At 54.0% G+C, this 17,004-nt stretch overlaps 6 protein-coding genes across 6 annotated transcripts; 2 read left to right on the top strand and 4 right to left on the bottom strand.

Moving 5' to 3' along the window:
* Nucleotides 1–372: 372 nt before the first annotated feature.
* Nucleotides 373–1,852, bottom strand: swd1 (Set1 complex component swd1; the record flags this gene model as incomplete). The annotated part of the gene is made up of 2 exons (XM_032029797.1): nt 373–1,426; nt 1,476–1,852. The coding sequence occupies 2 exons, from the start codon at nt 1,850–1,852 to the stop codon at nt 373–375; spliced, it is 1,431 nt and encodes a 476-aa protein (XP_031890541.1).
* A 477-nt stretch (nt 1,853–2,329) lies between these two features.
* rgt-1 (tRNA(His) guanylyltransferase) lies at nt 2,330–3,549 on the top strand (the record flags this gene model as incomplete). Its single annotated transcript, XM_032029798.1, has 7 exons — nt 2,330–2,343; nt 2,393–2,482; nt 2,536–2,712; nt 2,768–2,940; nt 3,030–3,118; nt 3,176–3,280; nt 3,331–3,549. The coding sequence occupies 7 exons, from the start codon at nt 2,330–2,332 to the stop codon at nt 3,547–3,549; spliced, it is 867 nt and encodes a 288-aa protein (XP_031890542.1).
* Nucleotides 3,550–3,950: 401 nt separating this feature from the next.
* CGGC5_v012318 (uncharacterized protein) lies at nt 3,951–4,613 on the bottom strand (the record flags this gene model as incomplete). The annotated part of the gene is made up of 1 exon (XM_032029799.1): nt 3,951–4,613. The coding sequence occupies one exon, from the start codon at nt 4,611–4,613 to the stop codon at nt 3,951–3,953; it is 663 nt and encodes a 220-aa protein (XP_031890549.1).
* A 636-nt stretch (nt 4,614–5,249) lies between these two features.
* Nucleotides 5,250–7,175, bottom strand: CGGC5_v012317 (Homocitrate synthase; the record flags this gene model as incomplete). Its single annotated transcript, XM_032029800.1, has 9 exons — nt 5,250–5,623; nt 5,677–5,934; nt 5,992–6,058; nt 6,122–6,355; nt 6,414–6,530; nt 6,584–6,792; nt 6,855–6,927; nt 6,987–7,012; nt 7,076–7,175. 9 exons carry the CDS (start codon nt 7,173–7,175, stop codon nt 5,250–5,252), a joined length of 1,458 nt encoding a protein of 485 aa, XP_031890550.1.
* A 2,077-nt stretch (nt 7,176–9,252) lies between these two features.
* rsc4 (Chromatin structure-remodeling complex subunit rsc4) lies at nt 9,253–12,887 on the bottom strand (the record flags this gene model as incomplete). The annotated part of the gene is made up of 8 exons (XM_066152673.1): nt 9,253–9,970; nt 10,027–10,094; nt 10,177–10,592; nt 10,644–11,172; nt 11,229–11,487; nt 11,546–12,301; nt 12,405–12,496; nt 12,801–12,887. The coding sequence occupies 8 exons, from the start codon at nt 12,885–12,887 to the stop codon at nt 9,253–9,255; spliced, it is 2,925 nt and encodes a 974-aa protein (XP_066008049.1).
* A 1,730-nt stretch (nt 12,888–14,617) lies between these two features.
* suc1 (Cyclin-dependent kinases regulatory subunit) lies at nt 14,618–15,157 on the top strand (the record flags this gene model as incomplete). The annotated part of the gene is made up of 4 exons (XM_032029803.1): nt 14,618–14,721; nt 14,810–14,954; nt 15,009–15,067; nt 15,127–15,157. The coding sequence occupies 4 exons, from the start codon at nt 14,618–14,620 to the stop codon at nt 15,155–15,157; spliced, it is 339 nt and encodes a 112-aa protein (XP_031890359.1).
* Between the last annotated feature and the right edge of the window lie 1,847 nt (nt 15,158–17,004).

Here is a 17,004-nt window from a genome sequence, read left to right as displayed (position 1 = left end):
GACGTTTCTAAGGAGATTCGTTGGAAGGCGCGCTGGCTGACTGGCCTCAAGTTGCAACTGGCCGATGAGTCAAAAATTTTATTCATTGACTCGAGGTCATATCTCGACGTCTCGATGCACTCTTTCAGGCACGACTACGTTCAACTTGCGCTTGCTAAAACCACTTGGGCATTGTTTGCTATTAATAAGCAGCTGTACGAAGCTTGAGTCTGGCATCACCGCCGTCGCGCTAAGTATTTGGCAGGGGTCTGGACGCCAACCGAAGCTCGTCCCATAGCTACGCGATCCAACGCCCTGTCACGCGTCTACACCGACGCTTCAACCGGGCTGCTGGAGCTGTCGAAACACCACACTGAAGTGACAGCAAGTCCTTCATCGCCTCCTGCCGGCCTTCGACGGCTTGGTTGCACCCTTCCTTGATGGAATCTTCTCCTCAATCACCTCGCTATCCGGTATCTCACCGTCCGCACCTGGACTCCTTCTCCTCATGGTTCCGGTAGATACCGCGACAAACTCCTCTTCGCTGTCGCTCTCGCCAAGATCGAAAAGAATCGGCATGCGGAACGCTTCTTTGCCCCCGTTGTTCACGTGAAGAAAGTCAGAGCTGACCACGTCAATATCCTCGTCCTCGGCGTCCAGCCGCCTCTTGGTCAATTCCTCCTGACCGTAGATATCAAACTCGTCCTCTTTCTCCTCATACTCCTGGTTCTCTTCGACCTGCGCAAAGTCTGGTGCAAGTCGCGACCATTTCTGTTCTGGGATGACGGACCAGACGTATATCCTCCCCGTCTCCAGGCCACACGTAGCGATGAACGGTCGATCTGGATGCCATTCGACAACACCTTGCTCCTCCTTGGGTCCATCTAGGATTCGGATCAATCCTGTGCTTCCCATGCCTCTGTCCCATACGTATATCTCGTGATTATTATAGGTCGACGCTGCTACGTATTCGGAAGCGGAGCTGAACGTGACGTGGTTCCAAGATAACCTGTTGACCTGGTCCGAGAAAGTGTGCTCCTTCGTAAAGTGTACCGTGTCGAGGTCCAGGTCCTCCGCCGCCAGATTCGGAATGTGAAAGGTTCTGACGATACGATCTTGCGCATTGATCAACAACACACGCCCCGAATTGTTGAGACGCAGTGTTGTAATGACGCCGCTGCAAGGTTTCTCCGAGTATATCGTCTTTCTTGTTTTGACATCGATGACGTTCACCCATCCCTTGTTTGTGCCAGCCAGTATGTGCTCGCCGGTAGAAGTATAAATCGTAACCGTTGTCATCTGTTTCGCATCCTCTTTCAACTGCTTCTCGGTCCTTTCTCCCTCGGGGTGCTTCGGCGCTGATGGCAGTGGGTATTTCACATCGTTCACGTCTGAGATGTCCACGAGTATTGGTTGCTCTTCGAAGATGGAGGCCACAAACTGGTGACTTGTCGCGTCAGCTCAGTTCTTCTGATCTGTTGGGGGGTTATACTCACTGGTTGAAGGGATTGAGCTCGGCGATGTAGGCAGGGGCTCGAAAGCGAACCTCGCGGTATCTTTTGCCATCCTTGAGATCCCATAGAATGGCCTTCCACCCTTGACAGGCCGATAGCAGATACCGGCCGCATCTTGACCAGCTTAGTGATGTAATGCTCCTGTTGTGGCCGCGCATCTTCCTGGCAACTCCCATAGTCTCAATATCCCAAATTACCACTGTTCCATCGACTCTGCCAGAAGCAAGAAGGTCGCCTGCTCGGTTGAAACGCAGACATGTTGAGTGGCCGGACCGAATCGTATTTGTGTTGTTGATCGCATTGATGGCCTCGACGGCGGCAATGGCCTCGTTCTCTTCGTTGCTGAGCAGAAAATTCATGATGCTCAATAGGGCTGCGGGCGAAGATATTCGGGCAAGAGCAGCCAATTTCGAAGCGACAAGGTGCTGGTAAATAATTGAGAAAATGGAAGTCTGAGAGCTCCAAAGTCGCAAATTATCGTTTAGCCGTGCGCGGTTGCGATTGCCTTTATTCCATCACGCCTGCAAGGCTGACGGCAGAGGTTACAGGGATCAGGGACCTACCTTTGGGTGCTTGGACGCAGCTTTTCAGCGACGAACCCCACTGAAGGAGCGACAACCCCTCCCCCACCATTCCCGCCCGCCTTACACTCGGCGCGAACTCTACCTGAAATCCATCTCTGACTGTCATTCGAGGGTTGACGCATGTCAAAGGAGGGTGACGACTCCTGACCTCCTGTTTCGAGCCCGATTCCTCTTATTTTATCCTCGGCCCTATGTCCTATTTTTGAGTGTTCACCTATCAACCTTGGCAGGCTCAGCACGAATATTCTCATTATGGCGAATTCCAAGTACGGTCGCCCGAAATGAAGCTCGAGACCTGACTAACTCGTGTCACAGGTTCGAATATGTAAAGGCTTTCGAGCAAGCTGACACCCTTCTTCCAAACACATGGATTGTGGTTCGTATCGACGGCAGAGGTTTCACAAAGTAAGGGGACATCGGACCAGACGAACAACTGAATAACTCTGACCGACTCACAGACTATGCGTCAAGTACCAGTTCGAGAAGCCGAACGATAAAAGAGCGCTCGATCTCATGAACGCGGCCGCGCGCGTGGTGGTAACAGAACTTCCAGACATCACCATAGCGTATGGTGTGAGCGACGAGTACAGTTTCGTCTTCCATAAATCATGCACGCTGTTCGAAAGAAGAGCCAGGTAGGGAACACCAAAACCCTTGGGCATAAGAGTACAGAAGCTCACAAACCTCTAGTAAGCTAGTGAGCACAGTGGTATCAACGTTCACTGCCAACTACATCTACTTGTGGTCACAATACTTCCCTGATACCCCGCTTTCACCACCTCTGCCAAGTTTTGATGGCAGGGCTGTTTGCTATCCCACTGTCTCAAACTTGAGAGACTACATGAGCTGGCGTCAGGTTGACTGTAAGTTTCGACATGTCTGAGTCATACGGGCAGCAAACTGTTGCTTAGAGTTTTTCTATCATGAATTTCGATCTGACTCATCCTTTTAGGCCACATCAACAACTTGTACAATACAACATTCTGGTCCTTGATCCAACTGGGCGGCTATGACAACAAGACAGCCGAGCAAATGCTTGCGGTCAGTCATATAACAAGGGCAATCTTCCCGTTCTCACAAAAACTAAAAGTTTTCCAGGGCACCGTCTCCGGCGACAAGAATGAGATTCTCTTCTCAAAATTCAACATCAACTATAACAATGAGCCTGAGATGTATAAGAAGGGTAGTGTGATCTTCCGAGACGTAAGGATATCTACTCCCCCTTGATTACGAAAACACTAACAAATTCATAGTACGAACTTGTCGAGCCCGGAACTCACAATGCGTCCGAGGCCGCAGATGCCCTGGCCGAACCAACGCAACAGAGCAAGTCGCAGGCCGAGAAGGAAAAGAAGAAGCGCAACAAGGCCCGCGTCGTGATAGAGCATCTGGACATCATCAAGGACGACTTTTGGGACAGGAGACCCTGGCTGCTGTCCAACAAGCCGGGTAAGACGCCCAAAGAACCTTAGATGTTAGCTCAGATGGGCCCGAAGCCTTTGCATGAGAGACAAGGAACTGCACCACAGAAGACAGTCAGCGTCGGCAGCTTGAATGGCGTAAAAGTTGAATTACGGCGGCCGGTTATGCTGGAAAGCATACCGTTACACCGCGGATGTGTATCTTGCGCTCCGATCCTATAGCCATATCGCAAACTCTGCCGGAAGCAGCACTGTATATGCTGCGCCAATGGTATCTTTCGAGCTGGTGCGTTCCATGCGGCAATCACCGGCCTTGCCCGATGCCGCGTAGTCACCAAGCGCTAACGCTCATCATGTGAACGGCGCGATTTCCTCCTAGTCGGCAGGGTTGTCAACCTGTGAGCCTGAGACCCTTGGTTTTATAGCTGATCCATGTCCTGGACAGATCAACCTCACCCGGACTCGGTCTTTCCTTTCCTCGCTTCCCTCTTCGCCTTCTTCGCCTTTCTCCTTGCCTTCCTCTCCTCCTTAGACTCCTCCCTCGCCTGCCCCTTGTCGGCCTTTTCTACCACCTTAGACTTCTTCGCCTTCTTCAAAGCCCGCTCCTTTCTCCTCGCCTCCCTCGCCTCTTTCCTCGCTCTCCTCGCAGCCTTCCTCGCCCTCTTCTGCTCCTTAGTCTCACCCCTCTCCTTGCCCCTCGACAGCTTGACGCCTCCATCCTCGCTATCGCCACTCGTCTCCTCGCTCTCCGGCGTCGAAGTGCCGCTGTCTTCCTCCGGACCCTTGATCGTCCCATCCAAGAACCCGCCCCTGACGAAGCTCGCGTACAGCATCCACTTCCCGCCAGAAACCTTCTCGATTTGGTTCAGCCGTCCTTGCGTGACGGTCTGCGTGACCTGCCCTTTCTTCGACGTGTCCAGGCCCTGGAGCTGCTCGTCGAACGCATTCATCCACCACGTGTCGCTCGTGAAATGCGCTTTTTGGCCGAGGCCCTTTGTATTATCTTTGCGATTGAGAAGGAGCGGTTTCGCGAGGCCGATTGCGTCGTCCGTTGCGTGGAGGGAGTGCCCTTTGCCGCGCCACCCTTGCCGCGAAAGCAGGGCGTGCGCATCCATCTTGAATTTGTGTTTATGGTCGCGGCCGGTATTTCGATCGGTCAAAATTGAAGTCGACTTTCAGAAGAGGTATTTCGATCGGCTTCTATTGTGTCATGAGGGCATGAGAGGGATGCGCATTCTCGAGGTGAAGTTTTGGACGTTGCCGGTACAGAGAAGGGATTCAGCGCGGGCGGTTAGACACCCAGTTGTCAGTGAATTAATTTTTTGCATTCTGCCGCTGCTTATCTTATCTTAGCTCCTTGGCCAAGCCCCACCAACTGGACCCCGGTCCACGTCTGAGCTAACTTTTTGGAGCTTTACCTGGACAACGGGCACGCGACGTGATGACCATTGATTTTATTGCGACCGAGGGCGGTGAGACTACGGGAAGGATAGCAAATGTCATTGCAAGCTACGTGGCCTGAGTGTCTGCCCTCGATGAAGCTCTCGAGGCAAGAGCTCTACTGGTTCGTGGGGAAAGTTATAGCATCAGCGACATCGGAGTCTGCGTCAAAATTACGTAGTATAAACGTTCCATTTCGTCGTTGATATGATGAGGTATCTGAACTAAACACTTTTGTAGCTCTCCCCTCTATGATTGTACAAGCAGATGCCCCCTTTTTTGAAGTCCCGTATGCATCCCGAAAACAATTTTTACGCCTTAACCTTCTTGGCAGCGGGCTCCGCTGCAGCCTCATCCAGTGCACGCTTCTCCGGCTCGCCAGCAAGCTCTCTTTCCGCCTGCTCGAACTTGGCCTGCTCCTCGGCAGTCAGGTTCGGCAGAAGAGGCTTCTCCTCGTCAGAGTTGAGGTTCAAGTGGAAAGTACGAATAATTGAGTCGGCGTCGTCAATGGCGATTGGCCTGACGTCTGCCAGTGCCTTAATCTTCTGAGTAACGACCTTGACCTGCGCGTCGGTCATGGTGAGGCCAAGTTGCTCGACACGGCTCTTGATGGCGTTCCATCCAGTCAATCTCGAGGCGAAGTGGACGTATCTGCTCATACCGAAATCGGCAGGGTTGATAATTTCTGCTCCGAGTTAGCTTTCGTCACTGGCCAAACGCTGTAGCTGGGCCACATACCGTATGTGCTGGGGTTGTTGAGAATGGCCTTGGCGTGGATACCAGCCTTGTGGGTGAAGGCGCAGAAGCCAGTGATGTAGTTGTTGAAGGGAATGTTGATCTCGACAGACTCGGCGACCAGGTCCTCAAGCTCCTTGAGCTTGTGGAGCTTGTACTTGGACTTGGTGTACTCGGGGGCGGCGACGATCATGCGAGCCATCAGACCACCCAGGGGGGTGATACCGTTGCGCTCACCGATACCGATGACGGAGGTGTCAACTGCGACAGGCAATTAGCAAGTAGTTTCCCAGGCACGGGCTACGGAAAGCAACTCACTGTGGGTGGCACCAGCCTCAAGAGCGCAGTAGGCGTTGGCAATGGCGCATCCGGTGTCGTTGTGGAACTAAATCTCGCGCATCAGCATGGTCGAGCCTTTGTGGGATCTTCGCACTCAGACGCGACTTACGTGAGTCTCAATGTCGCAGCTGACGACACCTCTGAGCGTGCGGACGAGGTCGTAGACCTGTCTGGGGCTGGCGCAACCGACGGTGTCGGCAATACCGACTCTGTGGACGCCGACCTTGTCGACGGCGCTGTAGACGGAAAGCAGATCGACGAGGTCGGAACGGAAGGAGTCCTCCGAGGAGAAACGGATCTCGAGACCCTTGGACTTGACGAACTGGATAACCTCAATGGCAGTCTGTTCATCAAAGCTGTCAGTAAATCATTGCGCGACTCGGAATTGAAGTCAGACCCACGTTAATGATGTAGGTCATGTCCTTGCCGTGAGAGTGCTCGCGCAGGTAGGAAGAGGTGCCAATGACGACATCAACACCGTCTACACCGGTCTCGACGGCAAGACGGGCATCGTCCATCTGTTCACTGATTAGCGACGTAGTCTTGCTCGCGAGATGGCGAGACTTCTTACGTGACAGCGGACGTGAGTCAGAATCTTGGCCTTGAGGCCGAGCTTGCAGATAGCCTCGCAATCCTTGCGGGACTGCTCAGAAGCCGCCGGGGAGGTCAGCTCGATGTAGTCAACACCGAAGTCATCGAGAGCCTTGGCAATCTTGATCTTGGTCTCGGTGTCGAAAAAGGCGTTGGCGAACTGCTCGCCCTCTCTCAGAGTGGACTCGACTGTTGCGCCTCCAGTCAGTGGCTGCTTTGAAGAGCAGGGCCTAGAGAACGGCAGAACATACTAATCTTGTAACGGTCGACGTTGCTGAGGAAGTCTCCTACCGGCTGGTAAGGGTTGCTGTGCTTCTGCTTGGTCTGCGCGATCGGAGTCAGAACAGGGCATCACGGTGGGAAGCCAGTTTGGGTGTCCCTACAGGAATGGCAGTGTAGCCAGGGTGGTCTGGACGCGAGAAGAGTCAGTCACGGTCGAAACGTTGTCGCGCAAGCATCACGTAGTACGCACCAGCGTTGTTGCCGTTGGCAGCGCCATTGGAGCCGTTCGTGTGGCCATTGGTGCCATTGGACTGGCCGTTGGTGGCCGGGACATCAGGAGTAGGGCACATTTTGTATGTTCATACAGCGGCGCTCGAGGTTCGGGGTTGATGGATCGAATCGATGGAAGGCGGGATTTCCAGAGTCTGGATGGTGACGATATTTATACAAGATTTTGGGGTAAAGCTGGTTGAGTCACAGGAGAAGAGACGTAACCGGGGAGAGAGTGGCAGAGGCAGCCTTTGTATGTAAAGGAAAAAAATTATGCTGGGAAGCCAGAAGCAGGCCGACTGAGGCGAGGCGGACGCTACAAGGAGTGGATTGGGCGGGATGGCCAGTGATGACCGAGTACGGCGTTCGCTGCCAACCTTGGTCGACCAGTCAATTGACGAAAAAAAGAATTTTTTCCACTCTTTGGCCCCGCTCCAGACAAATACCTACACCCCCGACCACGCTGCAGCGCCGTGCCATTGACTCTCGAGTTAACAAATTTCAGGGCCGGTCCTTACGTCGGTCCTGCCTGTACCCCGCTAGATGCCACCTGAAGTGGGCTGCTTTAGGAGCCTCCCATTGGCTGTAGTGGCATCCACTCCTTGTGCCGGCCAATCAACCCCCCGTTATCGGAAGATCGATCTCCCACATTGCTTCCGCGCTAGCCCTCGAAATGGTAATGCCACATGCTGCAGCTTGCCCGGATTCTGGCCCGTGTCCACTGTGCCACCTTGCTGCAGTGAGGTGTTTGGTGGTCACTCAGTGCAGTCGGCTTGGTCCTGCAGCCTTTCTGGTGGTGCTGGAGACAGACACCGCCTTTCCTTCAATCGTCAGTCTCCCGACGGCTGGCGACCCCCAATATTGGATGATTTGACCGCCCAGAAGACCTCGCCTGCCACTGGTAACAGGGTTCTTGCAGCAGGAGGGTCTGCTAGAGGCGCGCCTTTCACATTGTGCAGCAGCGGAGAGAACGCGGCAACGGGGGCGTTGCATGCCGCACGGGAGCTCGATTCCGACATTGGTCAATTGACTCATCCTACCCGCTGTGGAGGGAACACCAGCAGAAGCTGGCTGAGCTTTCTTTCAACGAGCTGACCCGGCCTTGTGGTTCCAACCAGTTGGCTTCTTCAGGTGTTCTACCTTTGATCAACTTCAGACGGTATCGGGGTCAATTGGAGTTGGCTACGAAAAATCGAATGCACAAAGTTCAGCGTAGACTCTCTTATCACCTTCCTACTGAATTGTATGCCTGTGTGCCAACCAGCTTGCACAGATTAGACATCAGATCAACTGCCGCCGGCCCGGCTGCTGCTAGTGATGCAACCTGCCGCGCCTATTTCAACGCCCAGCCCAATGTCTTTCGTAGCTGTCGAGAACAACGAGCGTTTGTCCTCGTGCTCACCAACTACGGATACGCAGGAGGCTGCATCTGAGACAAGACAATGTGATGCCAGGTCTGCTGTCCTTCTGGGCGGGAAGAGCCCACCGACCCCCGAAGCCCCCGTCGCACAACGAAAGCTGCTACGTCGGAGGGTCCGACGGCACCCCGGCCGCATTACCGACGTCCTCCAAGACACTGCTTGCATGCCGGTTGCTGGGGTAAACGCTGCTCCAATTTTCCCACTAGGATCCACAGCTGAATTACGGATCCCCAGACGACGTCATGCAAGTATGACTCCAATACGAAGTTCTCTGCGCAAAGCTTGCGCAGCTTTACGACATCCTGGCTCCTATGGAGGGATAGCTTCGCATCACGTTCAATAAGCAGAGTTGCTCACGGACACTTGCCTCAGTGAACTCCGGGTGACATCAAATTCATCTTGATTCCGGCGTGAAAGCACTTGCCCTGGAGATGGAAGAGAACAGCAAGGCAACGCATGCAAAAACCAGTCTGGTGATGGAACACTTATTATCTATCTATACATATTTGTCCGTCCCAACCCACCACGGCAACACCCTAGTAGCAGCAACGCCTTTCCATGCCCAGATCTGAAGGCGTATAAACGGGCCGCAAATATCGAAATAGTCCCACAACGACAGCAATATAAGAACAAACGACGACTTCTCTGTGAATGTTGACCAGACCAACCATCCAAAACCGATTTCCTCTTTCCCGTGGATGGGCGAATGCCCTGCGAACTTGAAGTACCACGCAGCTCAAATCGGGGAAACGTGTCGCAAAACCTTGTTGAACATGTCCTGGTCATCGAGTAGGAGTGCTACGCTGCCCATGAGGTGTATCAGACCCTTCTTTCTGTCGCCCATAGCGTCCGCCTCCCTGAGCATGGATATCCATTTGATCGTTACTGCGCTGATAGAAGCCTGATCGGTGAACAATGCTAGGTTGTTGTTATAGTTGACGAGTCCCTTGACGAGTCCTTTTATCACTTTCTCATCAAAAACGCAGGCCCGCATCAGCAAACTAGGACGAGCGTGCTTGCCCAGTTTCATCATTAAATCGGGCCCAATGGAAAGAATGCAGCTCGTTGCGAAGTGTGCATCTTCAAGACTTAAAGATAGCCCATTATGAAGTCCTCTCCCGGGCTCTTCCCTCACCTCAGGCTGGCTCTGGGGCTTCGGTTGAGTCGGGCGCCACGGGTCTGGCAGGTTCGACCAAGCTGTGGGCGACACATCCGGCTTCTGTTCACGTGGCAAGGACCAAGCCAGCCTGTCATCCGGCAAACGCTTGCGAGGCTTGATCTCCGGAGCCGCTGCTGTGGGTTGAACAATTTGCGGAGTCATCCGCGTTTGATCTGGTCGCAACAGCACGCGACTCGAATAGTGCATCGGGGGGTAGCGTGTATAACCGTTGTCGCTAATGTTGTATGCCTCGGGGCGCCGATCGAGAAGATGGTTCGGGAGATCGCCATGGACCCTTTTTTCTTCAGCTTTGTCCCAAAGTGCCTGCAAGGTTGGGGCAAAGAAACCTACAGCCCGTTCAGCAGCGCTACGGTCACGATAGCCAACGGCATCACCCGACGATTCTGTGCGCTGATGGTCTGAACCGACCAAGTGTCCCCCCAATAGTTCGACAGAAGTGGATGCGTCACTGATGCTGATCGGAGGCTCCTAGTTTCTCACGACGTTGGCGAGCACCGTCATTTGCTCCACTTCAAAGTCTTCACCACTCGGCAATTTCTGGCCCTTGGGCAATGCTGCAACAACGTGGACCTCGATGGTGTTGACAATACCAGCCTGGAGCTGGGCCTCGAATACCCTTTCGCCGGTTGAAAGCACTTGACCTGGAACTCCATGAACCGGAGTGAGTGTATGCCGGTTGATGATCACCCAGAGTCTGTACTGGCGTCCTTCCTTCTCTAAAAAGGCAGGCAAGGTCGGAACGATCTGAATCCTCAGCTGATTGGCAGGCATATGAACCGTAACCGACTGTTGGGACACCTTCTCGAGAGGTTTGACGGTAACTTCAAACCGACGATCATGATTGATCATCGGATGAGTCTGGACCTTGAGGCTAGAGATGAGGGCATCCGCAATGCCTATAAAACTGTTAGTATGGCGTCACCTAAACTGAGAACACGGCAATCTACCTTTGCCAGGCGCGCGAAGTCTCTGGTCCCAGAGAGGCTTGCTAGGTTGCTGAACCCCGTTCGGCTGCGCCTGTTGCTGCGGAGCACCGATAGGCTGGAAAGTTGCACTGGACAGTCCTGCGGGTTGGCCAGGAGGTGGAAAGGCCGACGGTGTACTCGCGTGGCCGGGCGTACCGGCAGGAGAAGGGCGCATAACATCTTCTCGCTTGATAGTGTTGGCAACTGAAGGACTGGGAGAGGCCGCCGAAGTGCTTCGAATTCTGTCCATCGCAGCTGGCATGATAGGGTTAGCAGCTTGACGCGTGGTGCCATTCGGGGCGATCTGCTCGCTTGCTTGAGAGCCTGCAGACTGAGGAACAGGAGGTGCCGGTGAGTCCGCCGAATCGCTTTTGCCTCCCACATGGATTGTAATCTTCTTGGACGTAGTAGGCTGCTCTGCCGCAGGTTGCTGTACCTTCAACTTGATCTTTGGCTGTGATGGCTCTGGGACAACTGCTTTGGCCTGCTTCAGCTCATCCAGGAAGAATTCCTTGACCCCAGTTAGTTCTACCATGAAGGATCGCCGTTTCCCGCCGAAAATCTCACCTTCAATTCCTGGGCTAACTCGTAAATCTCACTTCCCTCTTCATTGTAGAAGCAAGCGTTCTTCCAAAGGAGGCTAGCGCTCTCCTCGAACGCAGCCCAGTTCTTGAACTCGCTGGTACCCGTGGCTTCATTTCGTCCCTTAACTCCCTTGACAGATTTCTGGAGCTTTTTGATTGAGATGGGCTCCTTGATGACCCGATAATAGTCCTTGAGGGCACGGGGAGGTAGATTGACAAAAGGCTCGAAGTACGCCTCGGGCCTTTACACAAGTAATCAGTACGGATGCAGTTGTGGGTTCCTGAAAGAGGGTGACATACTCGTCTTCTCGCTTGCGCAGCATCTCTTCCACAATCTTCTCCTGCGCGGCCTGGAAAGTGAGACCCTTGTACGGAACGTCCTCGTACTCGCAGTCAGGACGACTGGGTGTGCTAGTACGACCCTTGGACTTGCGCGGCGTCACTCCCTTGGGAGGTCTGCCAGGGCCTCTGCGACGGATGATTATCGCCGCGCGCTTTGAGGACTGGCTCGCCTCCTCATCATCGTCTTCTTCTCCCTCGGCGTCGTCGTCTTCCTCTTCTTCCTCTTCATCCTCTTCATCTTCATCTTCCTCGGCATCTTCGTCTTCGTCCTCATCGCCTTCGTCGACCTCGGGCTGCTTTTCCGCAGGCTTCGCATTTCCCTGGGACTTGCGGCGGCCCGTCTTGGCAGGGGTCGCGTCGTCTTCGTCTTCCTCCTCAACTTCGTCTACAACACCAGAGGCAGGCAGAGGCGTCGGCACGGCACTGTAGTTGCCACCGTTGTATGCAGGGTTCGTCTTGGTCATGTAGTTGCTGAGAGCCTTTCGGACCCTCTCGGCATCGTCGAAGATTTGGGTGTTGCGAGGATAGAACTCTTTCGCGTTGGTCACCATGCGCTTGAAGTAGCTCTCGAGCTCGGTCAGGGTAGAAAAGTCTCCCTTTTTGAGCTTCCGTTCAATCATGGACAGCGAGATCGGCATGCGCGTCTTCTTGTAGTATTCGGGGGTGCTCTCTTTTGAGGGGAGCTTTTCGAAGTATCCTGCCACGAGCCGGCCACTGGAAGAATGGATTGTCAGCGTCTACTGTTTAGATGGCTGTGCACCTCCAAACAGGTTTTGATGGTCATGGATGCATCGTAGTACGTCAAGGATAGACTCACTTCTTATCTTTGGTCTGGCGGATCTGTTCCAGGAAGAATAGGCCATGTTCGGTGGTAGACTCGACAGTCTCTTGCTTGCTGAGATTGTATTTCTGCGTAGTGGTGATATCAGCCTGTCTATTTCATCTCTGCTTCTCGTAGGATGCCTTATGGAGGGGTATGGAGACTGCTGGTGGATGCTAGGAGCTCAGGCAGACTGGGGTACTGTGGGATGAGTGGTTGGTGATGGCGGGTTGGCCTGGCTGTCGGCTGGCCCCGGAGGTTGCAGGCAAGTCATTGTGAGAATGCAACGCGGGAGGGGACAGGTTGCAAGAGCAGATCCGGACCATCAAAGCTGGGCGAACAAGAGGCGAGTGACCAAGGACAGCATGGGGAAGGGGTAGAACAAAAGCTCACCTGTGACAATCTGAGGCGCTTTGCGGCGCGCTCATCAGCACCTTCGGTCGCGCCATTTGCGGCGGACGACTTGCGCTTGTGATCCATCAAAAATTGGTGGGCAGTGGTCGCGGAGACATGCGCTCTCTATCATACGAGTTGCAGATAGCTGCCGTCTATGCAGTGGGTGCAATGGCTGATGGAAGATGGCGACTTGTGGAGGTCGATGCGATGGTGGTGCTGCGACTGCTTTGCGAAAGACGCGTCGTTGTAGATCGGGGGATCGATCAGTTGGCAAGGTGGTGGCAGGTAAAGTCGGGGAAGGTGTCGGCTGTGGGCCGTCGCAAGGTTGGCTGCGAGCAGGGCTGCAGGGCGCAGGGCGCAGTCTGTCGCTAGCGTGTTTGTGCTGGAAGGGAAAAGCTGAGAGCTCAAGGTAGAGGTGAATGTAAGGTAGTTTCTAGCGCAGCTCCCTAGGTGGGAAGGCTCGGGAAAGAACCGTTGGTTTGGCGAGGTCAAAAGTTCTGTGGCCGGACAAACAAGAGCTGTTGCTGGAGTTGAATAGAAGGTGGTTGGGTTTCTTCCCCTCGCTGTGATTGCTGGCTGGAGGATACTTCGCAATGAAGATGGCCGCGCTGCAAGCTGGGGATCTGCCCGTACGGGTATGAATAACTCTCCGTTGAATCGGTCGATTGTCGAGCGCGTACTGGCAGCTGGCAGATGGAGGGACAGGCTCGTTAGTGCCTCAGGTGCGCAGCAGTTTTCGAGGCACCCAGAACTTGGCAGGCGTGGTGGTTCTTGACCGTAAAATGCTGTGAAAAGAGAGTGGAGTGTGCGGATGCAGAGAACCGTCGCTGTTGGGACACTGGAAGAAGGCTGGTGCCGGTTGGCAGCCGGTTGGGTGGATCCAGCCGTTGCGGATTCTCAGACCGAGATGTCACGGGCGCGATAGAGGAAGGACGGAGGCAGAGGGGAAGGGGAAGGCTAGGGGAAGAAGAAGAAAAAAAAGAAAGAGAAAAAAAGGCAGTCGACACCGCTCTCACACAGTCTGTCGGTCAGTGTTGGGAGTTGGTGAGTCGGGTCCTAGGTAAGCCACCACAGGTACTCTCGATCCAAAATACAGCGCCTCGGTACACCTGAGCAGGGCCAACATAACCAAAGCGGAAGTTGCCGCAGGGGAGCGAAGGGAAGAAGAAAAAAAAAAACGCCTCGGACCCCAAGGGCCAATTGGTAGTGGTGGACGGTCACAGGTGGACCGGCGGCCGTGGTGCTGGGGTCTGAATTGACTGTGATCCAATCCGACTTTTGTTTACAGGCCATATCTTTTTCCCACTCTTTGAATAATAACCCCTCGTTCTTGCGCGCCAGCCACCTCCTCCGCCATATTTTTCGAGATCGGTTCAAGCTCTCCGTCCCCCGACCTCCCTCTCTCGTCTCTCGTTGCTTCCCAGCTCATTTCCCCCCTTTGAGTCAGTCGGTGAAGCTGGAACAGCCTGTTTCAGCGTCAATTCCTGCCTACCCCGCCTGCACTTGTTGTTTACCACCCTCGACCTCGCATCTGCTTGGCTTTGGTCGCCTGACCTAGAACTGCTGGCCCCGAGTCCTCGCTCGCGTCCTTAGACCCCCAACCGTCCGAGAGTCGAGCATCGCCGAGCATCGCCAGTCCCGACCGCCGTCGCCGCTGTCGCCTTCGCTGTCACCCGTCACTCGAACTCTTGTAGTCTTCGAACCGAGAGCTACCCCGCCGGCTGTCTCGCCTTTGTGGTACCGAGACTAGACGCCACCCGTTCATCCCACAGACAGCAACCCAAACGCACGCAGACACAGACACAGCAGCCGCCATGGATATCGACATGAGCCGTCGCAACAAGGTCCCGCGCCCTTTGTCCGACTCCGAACGGGGTCGGTTGGACGAGTTCATCGACTCCATCCACTACTCGGCACGGTATGCAACAACTCCAGTCCCTCATTGCCTTCGTGCTGGTGCACAACAGCAGGGACCGCATGGAACTGACCCAGTCCTTCACATCTAGGTATTCCGACAGCGAATTCGAGTACCGTCATGTGCAGCTTCCCAAAGCCATGCTCAAGGCTATCCCCAAAGATTACCATGATGCCAGCCACGGAACGTTGAAGCTGCTTTGGGAGGAGGAATGGCGCGCACTTGGTATCACTCAGGTATGAGTCCGAACTTCTCCCGCACGGAACATCACAGGCTGACATGATGTGCAGAGTTTGGGCTGGGAGCATTACGAGGTTCATGAGCCGGAGCCGCATATTTTGCTGTTCAAGTTCGTCTGCCTTTCCCTTGACTTCGCCCCCACGGTGTTTATCTAACATGCTGCCATAGGCGTCCCCTCAACTACCAGCCCCCTCAGTGATTCGAGAAGCGAGGCGAATTCCTTGTTACCCTGCAAACGCGGAACAAATGCCCGCCTCCCGCTCCGCAGATTTCCTGTGTGGGCAACGCTTTCAACGACACGAATGACGGCCATTGATGACGGAAGTTTTCTCTAGAGATTCATGAAAAGAGATTGGGAGATAATAATACCTCGTCTTTGGGGGCCACGACAAATGGTGTAAAAGACGGCGCATACCATTACGGCTATTGCATTTATTTGGGCGGTTTGAGTCATCGGGATTTGTTAGTGTTGGACTGTACTGCTTGCTGTCTGTTGATTGTCTTGGAACCCAGTTGAGGATCTGTCTGATGAGGGAGGAGTTCTATCGCCCGGCGTGCTGGGCTGGCGCGTCTTCTTCCAAGCCGATGCCGCTGAACTTTGCCAACGCAGAGATTGCGAACGGCCGTCAACGAGAGCCTCTCGCACCCTGGGCAGCAAGCAGGAGCGGCGCGCCGGTTGTATAGATAGTCGTTATTGGCTATCGCCTGAATAGCTCGGCCAACGACGATAATGAAGACGGAGCTTAGGGACATAGGCATAGACGCGTGGATTCAATGCGGTCATGCAGTTTTCAAAAGCTCAATCAAGTTGAACATGAGACCAGCAGAGACTAGCATCCTATTAGCTCGTGGACATGCGACGAAGCTTAGAGTGACGTGAGACACAACGATAGTAGTCATGCTTGGGCAGAATTTTGTTCCAAAAGCATGGTGTGCTATGGCAAGACATGCAGACGGGATGCTGTGCATGCGGTATAATACAGCAGTTTTATTGCATATTCTTTGGTCCATGCCATAGGTAGTCCTGATCGATAGAGTGCGAGACGTCACTTTTGACTTCGCGATGACGAACATGTGCAAGCTGGAGAAGGCTCACAAAAGTGAGTTTTTGTGCATCTGATGTCGGCATGTGCAAAGCGGGCAAGGCTACAGGGGACAACGTGTAGCCAGACGTATAACAGAGGCGCCGTGGTCTGCAATTGGCAAGTTGCGGATGCACCAAGCCGAGTTGGATGGCGGCGGCGGCATCCGAGAGGCGATCTGGAACGGCGGAAGCCATGAGGAACCATTTGGCGCCAGAGTGGTTCCAATTGGCTCCTGCATCTGCTGATTTTCCACCAAGAAGGACACCTTTCACCAATGCCTAAATTAGCCTTTCGCCCCCGTAAGACAGCCCTGAGAGCGATGTACCCTTTCGCTTGCCCCAGGCGACTGAGGTACTTGGGATCGGGCTCGCATTTGAGGATCAGCTAATCCTCGCCAGATAAAGTAGTACGATACAGTGTATTTGACGGCACTCAGGGAGTCAGGGCCCAGCTCCGACGAATTAATCAGCCTGAAGGGTGGGCTCCATTGTTGCTTCCACGCTTGGCAGGTCCTACTGTGCTGTACGGTGTGCTACCTACGCATACGGTTTTTGCCTTTGATGTTAGATTGAGGACAGATTCCAATCCAATGAATACATGACTCCTCACTTCTGAGGACAGGAAAGCTGGCAACCTGCAAAAGGCCCCGACGATCCCGTTTTAATTGCTGGCCCCTTGTCTGGTCTTCTCACTCTTACCCTATCGTCCGTGGTCTTTGCACAGCCGTCCACGCTGTCATCTTCTCCAACGTCCTCCAGGGTTCCACGGCCGTCTCTAAATAAGAGCTCCTGGCCAAGAGAATAACGTCGATCGTGCGGTGACAGGCCCATGCTCATGCCACCTCCATCTTTATGTCAGACTTGAGACAAGACTGGAGAACCACACCTGGCCCATTTACACTTCATCTCTAGCTTTCAGCGCCCCCGGGCCGTTTCGCCAAAACGAACCTCACTCAACTTAA

The sequence above is a fragment of the Colletotrichum fructicola genome (genome assembly GCF_000319635.2).
Source record: "Colletotrichum fructicola Nara gc5 chromosome Unknown KSG_Nara_v1_contig07, whole genome shotgun sequence".
NCBI classification, from domain to species: Eukaryota; Fungi; Ascomycota; class Sordariomycetes; order Glomerellales; family Glomerellaceae; genus Colletotrichum; species Colletotrichum fructicola.
The sequence above is the reverse complement of the archived record's forward strand: the minus strand, read 5'-3'. Positions and strand labels throughout refer to the sequence as shown.